The sequence below is a fragment of the Lissotriton vulgaris genome, chromosome 2_1 (genome assembly GCF_964263255.1).
Source record: "Lissotriton vulgaris chromosome 2_1, aLisVul1.2, whole genome shotgun sequence".
Taxonomy (NCBI): Eukaryota; Metazoa; Chordata; class Amphibia; order Caudata; family Salamandridae; genus Lissotriton; species Lissotriton vulgaris.
In genome coordinates this window covers 811,482,177-811,494,326 of record NC_141687.1, presented here as the reverse complement: position 1 = coordinate 811,494,326, position 12,150 = coordinate 811,482,177, and the positions used below count along the sequence as shown (strand labels likewise).

At 44.0% G+C, this 12,150-nt stretch overlaps 1 protein-coding gene across 1 annotated transcript in view; it reads right to left on the bottom strand.

The window, feature by feature from the left end:
• AGPS (alkylglycerone phosphate synthase) overlaps positions 1 to 12,150 on the bottom strand; it is a 760,022-nt gene that overhangs the window by 427,169 nt on the left and 320,703 nt on the right. The window contains exon 9 of the mRNA XM_086956197.1: positions 650 to 775. Within this exon, the coding sequence (XP_086812323.1) occupies positions 650 to 775 (126 nt within the window). The remainder of the gene's footprint in view (positions 1 to 649; positions 776 to 12,150) is intronic.

Below are 12,150 nucleotides of genomic sequence, written 5' to 3'. Positions count from 1 at the left end.
TGGATCTAAGAAATCAACCTATATCATGTGTATGTTTCAGTCATGAAAAGAACATTTCAAACCAACCCTCTTCTCTTCTCCCACACTTCCTCAAACAAATCTTTGACCTTTCAAGATAAAATACACTTGTACAATAACATCTCATATAAACTGATACATTTGTCTTTGGAAACTATGAACAAATGTGTCAGAGAGGAGGGTAAGTAGATATATAATAAGTCTCCTAAAGTATGGCTAGAATCTAAGTGGGTTCACCCACAGAACAGCTGCTCCCACACACAAGCCCGCAAAACCCGAAAGATAAAAGCAATAAAAAGATAAAAAAGCACCCAAAAAAATAGGGCATTGGTTGCTGTCCAAACCAGTTTGCGCTAAAGATAAAATTGGAAAGGTAAAGCATGCTGGGACATACAAGCATAACGACAGAGTGCACAGCAGCCCTACACAATACCCACTTTCATCACAAATACTTTTAAAAATGCCAAGGTATTGTTTCCAGGCCTAAGTTCTCAAGTACCACAAACAATGACACAAAGTAAGAGCAGTAAACTATTTTAGAAGTAACATTAATTGTATCCTTTTATTTTCAGGTTCATATCAGTTATCACAGAAATATTGCCTAACTTTATGTAGAAAACTTTTTTTTTACCAGATCTTCAATGTTCCCATAAATATTCTTTTTCATGCCAGATGCTCTTGTAGCCACCCAACCTCCGAGGGTGCTGAACTCCATAGAATCCGGTTCATGACCTGTACAGTAACCGCTTTCACCAAGCTGCAAAGACAATGTATGCAAACCTTGTTTAAAGAGATATTAACAGCTCTTATGTTGGGTGTGCTTTTCTTCAATTTGTATGCACCAATTTTAGTCATAAAATAGAATAGTAAATTATAGGTTCAAATGTTCACATCAGGAGATATTGTTGCTTTCTCCAACCTTATTTGTATGCTCTTGCAATGTAGTGTGACCGAATTTAAAAGAAAATTCAGGGTAGAAGGAGAAATGAAAAAACTACAGCATTAGGGAACAGACAAAATGTAAATCCATTGTACAATAGCCAATACAATGGCCCTTAAGTGCTAATGTAGTGCTCTGGTGATGTGCTTTAATGATCCACTATCAACTAGTTTATAACGCCATGGGCCAGAGTTAACATTTTGTATAAATTTCAAGCTTACTTTGATTAGACAAACAACCATAAAGTGCAATGGGTGTCCTCCAGCAGTGTGTTGTGGTAATTTAAGCCCTATTTGTCTATAAGACTATTGGCAAAACAAAATATCTGATGAAAGGCCTTCAATAAGCATGTGGCTGTAACGGTTCCATGCTCAATTCAAGTATAGTGTACGGCATATCAAAGCTGGGAGGCTGCGAGAAGCATGATCAATAGTCAGTTGCTCAGAGAAGTGGACCAAACCACTAGTGACCAGGGAATGTCTGCGAACTTATTTCAGCGTAGTGCTACCGTGGAGCGTGGAGGAAGATAACTGCAGGGACAGGGTTGAATCCAGGACTTTAGATGGGAAATGTATACTTGGGCAGTGAGTGAACCAGCAAAGCTGCCAGCGAATTGGAGAGCCCAAGGAAGAACTCTGTTGAATATGATAGACAGAACGGCAAGAGAAGACTGCTCAAGGCTAGACCTTCCTCACTTCCAACAGGATGCAAGTTTTGCTGAAACGCTATTTTATAGCCTTATAGCCAGCAGTTGCGGGCTATACCGGCTATTAAAGGCCCGCTCCCGTGTTAAAGGCCTGAGCCGAAGGCAAGGGACTTTAACAAGGGAGCAGGACTTTAATAGCCGGTATAGCCCTGCTACTAAGGGCTATAAAGCTATTAGAACATTCTGCCTCTAGAGGGCAGAATGTTCTAACAAATAAAACAAAGGCTTCTCGAAGCTTGAAGGGATTTTAATCCCCTCGAGCTCCGAGAGGCCTTTGTAAAACATTGGAATGTTGCTCCGCGGGACTTTACCAGCCCGTAGAAGCCGGGAGCACTCCATTGTCTTCAATTGAGCTCCCAACAATCCAATGTTCTAATATGGTTTACTTTGACCACTCTCGCCTAACTGAGGAATATACATGGAACAATGTTTTATTGACTACCACCAGCCAGGTGCTAAGGGTAGAGGCCTTTCCACAGAATTATTTCACTAGCAAAATATAGGCTGAAATGAAGCTCAATGCTTTAAATAATTATGGTGTGGTCATCCCCGGAAGCATGGAGAGGGAAGACATTAAGGCAGTTAAGAGCACTGCCTGCATTAATAAAACATTTGTAGTTAAACAAGGTAGATAAAGACTCTGAATAAAGGCAAGGGTAAAAGGCGAAGCTTGAGAGTGAGCTCTCATTGAAAAAGTCATGGGTGAAGATTGTAAAGGAAAAGTGTAAACTCAGGCAGATCATGGAAGGCCTGGGCAAAATTCTGTATAGGACATTAAAAATGAAAACGCAAAGAGAGAGTTATAGGGTCAGATGATTGTTGAGCAAGAGGTTTCAAGCGAGTGGACATGTTCTTCACAAATCACAAGGGCTTGGCGATAAATAGCAGAAAGACCAGGGGCTGGATCCTCCGATTGAGCAGAGGAGCGTTGCCCCACAAACAAAAGCGCCAGGCCAGATCTGAAAATAAAATTGTAATAAGGGCTATTACCATTTTATTTTTCAGCAAATGACGCGTACCCAACTGAGCACCAGGACGGGGTGGGTCATTGTTGCTGAGTGGCAGCAGGGAGCTGTGTGCTCTCTAGTTTAAAAGGCTCATGTCATCTTGCGACGGCCAGCCAGGCATGTGCATTTTAAACCTGTCTAACCCAACTGTCTTAAGAAAGCTGGTTAGAGAAAGCAAAGGCCTCCAGTGCTCTTGTGAGCGTTGATAGAGGCCGCTCCCTTCAATCCTTGCACTGATCTCATGCTGCATGAGAGCAGCGCCAGAACTGGCTTGGGAGTCGGGAACTTGCCTGGCTCGAGGAGAGAAGAATCGAGAAAGGTGTTGCGCTTGTAAAAGAGAGTAAGTGCCAACTTGAGCAGCCTCTGACAAGGGAGATGATATTGGTCACCCCAAGAGAATACCATTGGGTAAGACTCCTGGAAGTGATGAACGTCTAGTGAAGGATTTCAAATGCCTAAAGAACCATTAACAGATAAACTCTTGAAGAGCAAAAGAGCTCAAAGGTATATTGCCACAGTCTGTGTTAAATATGGAGGCAGTGGTCCTTCCAAGGTTCAATAGAGACCTAACATATATCTGTCTCTTATAAATGAGGCTTTCTGAATGGCAGCAACATGAGCATTAACCTCTGGCAATTAGGGCACATTAATCAGGAAACCGTAATGCGCTCGGAGGCACATGCTGTGGCATCAGTAGATACCAATAAAGCATGCAACACTACACTAGGCATTCATGTTCAGGGCATGCCAATACATAATCACTAAATGTGTTAGTCGTTCGTACATTTACTCATTAGTAAGAGTTAATTTCGGTACCATGATATTGAAGAGCTGGGTACTGAAAAAGGGCATCCAACAGGAATTTCCTTTCGCAACAAAAGCGCTTACTTTGTTGGGCGGCAGCGCAGTAGCAGAACACAAGACACAGGATGTTTCCTATGGGTGGATAACTTCCTGGTGTCCTTGAACGCAATGGAAGATTCAGTCCTGAGATTGTTAGAGGAAGTGGGTGATTTTAAGCCTAGCGTCAAGACTGATGATAAATTATGGAAAATCCATTTGCTTGCAATGGCGGCCCTCCCTCACTCAGCTTGTAAACAAACACTCTCAAACTTAGGCAAGGCGAAAGGGGGGGTTTCAGTGGTGAACTCCGTGCTTGAGGCATGCTTTTTCAAGGACAGGAGAAGACAAAGGATGCTCCGTCCTCCGGACAGATGAGAGCAGGGGCGGCCTTAGGCATGTGCAAACTGTGCACCTGCACAGGGCCACCAAACCCCAGGGGCCACTATTCCAATATATATCCTTAATATAATAATCCTCTGAGGATGGATACATATTTGCGTGGCGGCCCCTGGCAGGGATTTGGCGGCCTCCGGCTCTGTTCCACTTCCAAACACCCTGACCCCCCCAATCTTCATTTGCCTCCGCGCTCCGCACGCCCGGACCCCCTCTTCCAGGGCCCTCTACCTACGCTCCCTGCCCAGGGCCGCCATGAGCCTAGAGCCGCCCCTGATGAGAGTGTATAATGACAAGGAGTGGCAGGACCTACATAATCCCCCATGGCCGCTGAATTAGTGGGTGGACCTGAACACGTCTCCTTAGACTTGGTGCAGCATCGGCTATTCTCCTATGACATATTTTTTCAGACTTTCACAAACATTAATGGAGGAGGAAAGAGCGACCATTCATTGCTTATGCGGCTTCATTTTGCAACTCAGTGCATATGTGCGTTAAGGTTTGCATGGCAGGTGTCCAGGTGATAGCGACTCTGCAGGAATAGCTTTTTTAATTGCTAACTTTGAAGATGTTTGATCAATTACTTCATTTCAAATTTTATGCAGGTAGTCAATGGGGGTTATTTAGATGGTTTAAAAGGGAAGATTTAGAGGAACGCCGTGTACGATTACTTTCAAATTGAATTGTGTCTAGTTTCACATTACAACCACTTTTGAAAATGTTTTTGTGGTTTTTCATTTTTTGTAACAAACGTTATTTTTTCTTCGGAGTAAAAACCATAACTTCCCGATAAGAACGCGTTTGGAATGTGCACGCACCCTCACACAAAAACATACACTTCTCACTTGAATGTAAAGTAATAGCCTGTTTGTAAAAGAGCAAGTTCTGCACATATGGGGAACAGACTAGGCCTTCAGACTTGCCAACTTCTTCTAAACACTTCCAATAAATAAAGCACTTAATCTCTCATTCCCTTTCCCCTAATGTGATATGCAGCAGGCCTGCAGAAAATTTGAGCAAATTGCCTATACTTAATTCTCTGAAGGAGCGATGTGTTTTAACGTACAGCCATCTGGCAGGGCTTCCTGTATGCAATCGCATCACCTACTTGCCATGAAGAACATGCATTCCTTACATTAAATAGTCACTTGTTTCTCATTTTTCCATATTAGCTCAGTTCTGCCATCTGTGCAGCACCTGAGTGTGAATGAATGCCCTTAAACTGCAACAAACCCGAAGCAGTCCCAGTGAAATCATTTGAAAAACTCCACCATCTCACATCGAATGATACACCAGACAGCACCATCTGCAGAAACCTGCTTTTGCAGCACACGAGACAATTAATCTTTGTTGATCAATTTGTTAAGTCTGGTTAACCAAGTGCTTTCGTTTTTCAAACAAGTCATGCAGCGATGTAAAATATGCCAAAGATTGTACACACATACCCACTAATCTGTCTGATGAGCAATGTAATGCTTATCTTGTGTACAGACAATTTATCAACCTGAGGGGGAAGCAGAAGATCTGCCAGGAAAAGTGCATTTTCTATAAGGGGTATACACAAATAATGTACGTGAGACATCATCTATTAAGCATAAAAGAAAAGCATACCGCTTTATGCGGTACAAAACACGCTTTTAATATACAAGGGGTTTTTGAACTTGTTTACTTGTAGCTTCAGTACTCGATGAGACATGAACAAGGGGCAGAAACCAGGACACGAAGCACTGACTGCTCACTGTCGTTTTCTTTTCTTTCTTTTTTGGAAAAAAAAGAAAAGCATTTATGACATAGCAGTATTTTATTCACATTAAAAGTAACTGTATGCCCGACTACTCCACTGTGAAAATAAAATCACAACGATTAGACATAAAAATAAAACATGCCTACTCTAATGCAACACATACTGGGGAAAAGCGAGACACTAGTACACATTGACGCTAACGTAGTGGCTTTGCCATGAGGCTTTTCTTTTCAGTAAACCTGGCTTTTCAGAATCGGTGATTTTACATGATGCTGCTTACGATGGGTTGTCTAAAAAAAAAAAAAAAAAAGCATCTGCTAATGTGTTTAGGTTTGCATTTTATCTTCGATTTTAGTACCACAAACGGGCAAAGGGTTTGGTAGGCGAAGCAAGTGCACAACAAACATCAAAATGTTGTATTTGTGGATTACCACGCGGGTTCAGAGAGGAATTGATCAAATTACAACTGGAGATTTGTAGTCCCTTTTATTTTTAGACTTGACACCACTATCAGTCTTTGCATTCACAGGCTTGTGGGCCTTGCTGCATATGTTCCACAGACATTGTGTTATCGTGATGATGTACACAAGCGTGAATGCTTGAAGTGGCGCCATCTTGAGCTGGGCCAGTCTGAGTGAATAAGAAAACAAGTTACTTACCTGTAACTTCAGTTATCCAGTATTGGTATCTTTCATTGATTCACATGCCTGAATCATTCCCCGTCGTCGAGGCGGGAGTCCCACGGTAAATAAAAAAAGCAGTGCCAAAAGCACTTTGTAGTAGTAGGCCCTAGAAAAGGCCTGAGGCCTATATTATAGTAGCCTATCTACATCATTATGCTAAAAAGACCAAAGTCTTTGCTCCAACCAATCAGCTTACAGCACCCTCTAGAACCTTCCCTGCAGAGCCAGCTCTCCTCAGATTTTCGTAGCACAAGTGGGACCAAGTATCCCGAACTTGGAGAACTGACTCTCCGGGGAGGAGGGTGGGTGCATGTGAATCTATGAAAGATACCAATACAGGATAACTGAAGTTACAGGTAAGTAACTTGTTTTCTTATCCAGTATTGGGGTATCTTTCATAGATTCACATGCCTGAATCAGAATAGCAAGCAGTATACCAAGTATACAGTCGGTTGCGGATGGTGGGAGACGTTTGCTGATAAACTCCCAGTTGCATCCATTATTTGTTACCAGAGGCTTGATAATGCAAACCTTCAAAGTTAAAACATGAGTTATAAGAAACTAAAGAGACATGCATAATAAAGTCCAAACATGGATATGTAAATCTCATACACATCCAATATATCTACTAAAGTACATATAAATATAAATGTTAAAATCGCATAACCTCATTCATATCATGAATAAAGGCAAGCATAGATAATATTTAAAAAGCCAAAGGGTAACAGAAACTGGTATTAACGAAAAAAGGTAGCGTAGGACCACCTGTCCAAGTGCCGAACCCTCTTGACATGTAGACTAAAGGCAGTAATGTCTCGTGAACGTGTGGACATTTTTCCATGTCACAGATCCACATATCTTCTGGAATTACTCCAGCCTACAAAGCTGTGAATGTTGATACTGTTCTAGTCGGAAAGAGCTTTGACCTTCCTCTGCAAAGGTTTGTTAGTCTTGTCATGGCAGAAAAGATGCTAATCAACTGGCTATTCTTGCCTTTGTTACAGCTGTTCTAAGAGTAGCTTGACCATAAGCCACGAACAGCTGGCTGGATCATCTGATATCCTTAGTTTTCTGTAGTTAGAATCTTAAACAGCGTTAAACCTCCAGCGAGTGTATTACTCTTTCAGCTGAAGGAGACGGATCCGGAAAGAATGTCTTTAAGCTTACCGGTTCGTTAGAGTGAAATTGTGTTGGTACCCTAGGAATGGACCTGGGATTTGTCCAAAGGGTTACATAGTTCCGAGGAAAATGTAAAATTGAGGGGTTCCTTTATAGTGAAAGCTTGGATCTCTTAAACCCTTTTTTCCAGAGGTAAGAGCCAGTAAAAGGGTAATTTTCCAGGTGAGGAATTTGAGATCTGGTTATTGGATCAGCTCAAATATACACTGCATTAACTGCTCTAGCAATGCCGAGTTCCCACTCTGGGAGGGTGCTCGCACTGGAGAGAAGGCTCGGAAAAGCCCTTTCATAAACTGTTTGGCAAGTGCCGAAGAGCAGAAAAAAGAAAACTTTAAACATTTCCTAAATCTGGAAGATGCATTTTGTTCGATGAAAAAACTAAGCCCACACTTGGCTAGAAGAGCAGATAATGGAGAACTTGTTCTGCAGTAACTAATTGAGTGAATGGCATTCACCTCACACCAACCGCAAAATCGCTTCCATTTGAGGCGATAAGCCCTGATTGTGGATTGGGTACGAGATTTGGCCAAAGTTTCACAACAGTTCTTTGAAACGTTGATGCCCTTGAACTCTAACAAATGATAAGCTGTGCGTGCAAGTGTAGTGACTGTGGGTCCGGACGAACCACTTGGCCTCCGTCCCCTGACAACATCGTAGGCTCAGGCCGTAGCCGAATGGGCTTGCCTGTAAACAATAGCAGAAGTTCCGAGAACCAATGTCGGCCAACGGGGCGCGATCGGAATCAGATGGTAACCTTCCAGCTTCATCTTGCAGAACACCTTCGGAACCAATGGCATTGGGGAAAAAGCGTATGCACAAACTTCTGACCATTGCATGGACAGGGCATTCCCTCTTGATCCCTGTTAAGGGAACCTGCTGGCATAATATCGGCCTTCCTTGTTCTCTCTGAACGCAAATAGATCCCGTGCCGGCTTAACCCAAACTTGGAACACTGGGTTCACCTGTCCCTTTCCCAGCTTCCACTCGTGACAGTTTGACTGAGACATGCTCAGAGCATTGTGGAGAGCCCTGACGTGTTCAGCTCTCGAAATCTTGTGAAATGCGACACCTTCTCACAATTCCTGAACCTTTTGCGAGAGTGTAGCCGATTCAGTTCCTCCTTGTTTATTGATATAATACATGCTGATGATATTGTTGGTTTGGACTAGCACAGAGGAACCCTCAATCCTCAGGAGGAATGCTTGGGGGAACAGAACAGCGTTGTGGAGATCAAGCCTGTTGATCTGCTGTTGTCTTTGTCTTTGAGACCATTTTCCTTGAATTCTGCAAATCCTGCCGATGACCTCCCCATCCTTTCATGGAGGCATCAGTCGTTAAAACTAACCCTGGAATGGTTTGCAGGAAAGTGCGACCCTGGGTTATATTCTCTGTCTGCGACCAGCAATATACATAATTTATCATGCACAGCGTAACCTTGATGGTATCGTCGAACGAACCCATTGTTTGTCTTCCTGAAAAGGTCTCATTTTGAGCCATGCTAAGGGTATGAGATGTATCGTTGAAGAGCACATCTTCAGGAACGAAGCAAACATTTGAACTGAGACTGCAATTTGCTGTCGTTGAGAATCCGCCCCAGAGAAAAGACGAGATGGGTACATCTACTGTGGCAATCTTGGTTTCGTGTTCTGAAGGACCTCTGAGCAGTCATTCGTCTAGATAGGGGAATACTTGCATTCCTCAAGATCTCAATGCTGCTGCCACTGGTACCAAGTACTTCGTGAAAGGCTCTTGGTGACGATCTCAGCCGAAACGGGATCACTCCGCACCTATAATGGGCGCCAGCCACGTGAAAGCGAAAATATTCGTGCTGTTTGGGGTGGACAGGTATGTAGAAATTTGCATCCTCTCCATCCAGAGAGGCCATAAAATATTCGTTTAAATAACTTATTTGTTGTGAAACTATGGGGACCCCTGGGCGGAGTAGTATATGGTTGTTTGATAAATTCCAGGGAGTGGCCATTGGTTACTAGGTATAGAACCCATTGGTCTGACATAGTTCCCTGTCACTTGTAAAGAAAAACCTGAAATCTTCAGGCCTACGCGAGAAAAGGGTAAAATGATTGGAGCCCTGTGGGGATCATGGCTTCCTGTTAGTGAGGAAATATAATTTTTGATCGAGTAGTGTTCCCCAGCGCGTACCCCACCGTCTCCATGTACTAGCTTGCAGTGCATGTGATTTCCCTCCTGTGCCAGCTATGAAGACGCAAATACATTTGCGTCCATCTTTAACATGTCCTCTTTCAGATCCGCCATGAACGGATTGAATATTCAGTCCCTATATATGCCGTACCACCGTCTTTTTGTGGTACACTTTACACGTTTTTCAGCTCAGGCGAAGTAGGCCCTGATTCTGCCATCGAGCCTCTTCCTGCCTTCCGACTCTGAGGGCCTCAACCCAGGCTGCCTCTGTACCAGTGACCCCTGCCTTACTCCTTGCGCGGCTCCGGCGCTTGGCTCAGCCACTGCCTGCCAAGACTGTATTCAACCTTCGAATAATCTGCTCCACTCCTCGAAAATACATTCCTGTCTCGTAGTTCAAGTAAACATCCTCCCAGCTGCAGGAGCAATGGGCCCGGTCTTTCTGTCTCCGTGCAAGTAATTCATAGACTCCGTTGCCATGGTAAGCCCATGCCCCCTCACCCCGCATGCCGACACGTAGACACATATACACGCACTCACAACCAGTATAGGGTAGCCTCCGCCCGAGAGACCTTTTCCCTTCTAGACACTACAGTTCCTTAAACATACGATATCAGATACGATTTGGGATTAGGTTGACCTGACATCCCAGACTTATGTCTACACTTGTGGTGTTCAAATGTCAAGTCCCCTTCACCCTCCAGTTACACGTCAGACACACGTCAAGCTGCTGCGCGCGCATCTCTGCCATGAATTTCTGCTGACATTGCAAGATTCTCCTATGAATCCACCCATTTGTGACCTCATGATGAATGACGTCTTTAGTGCACGCCTTTATGCCCGCCTATTGCAACGCCTTTTCTATGACGTATTCATATGTTATCTCTCCCTTTTCCAGCTGTTACGCCTACTGCCTATTCGTTATTGTAATGCATTGACTATATATATGAACTTCTGTAAATAAAATGTTGTCTGTCTGCCCCTTCCCGAACCTATGTGGTGACGGAATGGTATGCCACCTTGGCTCGAGCCAATAACCCAATTCCTTTTTAAGGAATAAAACCCTTTTGAGTAAACCTCAATATCCCGGATTTTGCCTCTTATTTACCTGAGTTATTCTTATTGATTTTACCGTATAAATTATGCATAGGTAATTAATTTTACCACAGTTCTGGCGCCCGAACAGGGACCCCTCCCCCACCCCACGCGCCGGAGGTGCATTGCAGGCCTAGCCCCCTGCCACAGCCGGAAGGACAACTACGCGTACCCGCAGGATTTCCTGTATCTCCCTCAGGCCAACGGAGGTGACTGAGGCTGCGATCGACACCCAGACGAGGCGGTGAGGAGTGCGGAGGATCCCGACCTGAGCCTAGCTGAGAGAGCAAGATCCGAGGTATACGGAGGCCCACCAGGTTCCGAAGTTCCGAAGTATCTGCGTCACGAGTCGAGTCCGAATCCAGTCCGAGCCCAGTCCAGTCCAGGGTTTCCGAGGCCTTCTGTTACCGTGCTTCCTGGTGAGTACCGTTGCTAGGGACGCATCCTGACGTGCGCATTAACTTGTGCCGGTCAAGACGGGTTCGGGTACACGAGCCTGGTCTGCACTGTTTAGCAGTGTATCTGTACTGTTTAGCAGTATATCTAGTTTGCATCTGTAAGGTGTATCTGTACTGTTTAGCGGTACATCCTGTTTCCCGTAGTTGGTTGGTTTTCATTGTAATTAATGTGCTTCGTTCTTGAAATGTTTTTGATGTGTCATTCAATGTCGTGGTATGAGTGAATGTTCGATCATCTATTGTGCTTAAACGTATTCATGTTCAGTGTGTTCATATCTAAGTAAGAACCAAGTAGCCAGATTAAAGAATGCCGTTGTTCTCCAAACTAAGACAAATAAAAACCCGTAAAGGGGTTCTGGAAGAAGCTGTTCCCATTCCACCTAGGGACACTCCAGGGTACTTTATGTACCATAAGCACGGCCTAGATGCCGTTTTATTCCTCGACTTATGGGTGGACTACACTAAAGAACTGTCAGAGAATCAGAGATGGCCCGCTGCTGGGACATGGGATGCAGATTGCATCATGAGAGTAGAAGAAGCTTTATGGAAAAAGAAAGCCAGACAGTCACAGAAGGATGCCATCGAGTTATGGCGTAAAGAATCGCATAGGCGCACAGAAAAAGCACACAGACTAGAAGAAAAGAGTAAGGAGGAATCTGGCAAGACCCGAGAAAACGCATTAGTTGAGGAAGGTATCAGAGTAAAATTAGAACAAGTAGACAGACAGCGAAATACACTCGTGAATGGCATGTTCCCCATCTTGTCTGAGGGCTTGCCTAAGGCCTCTCCGGAAGTACCGAACGACCTACCACCCCCATTGCTTCCGACAAAAAAACACCAGAGGACAGCAAAGGACATTTTTCTTTCCTCCTATCTAGACGATGTAGCTCCCGCATATGTTAATACCGCATTGCCACGAGTGCC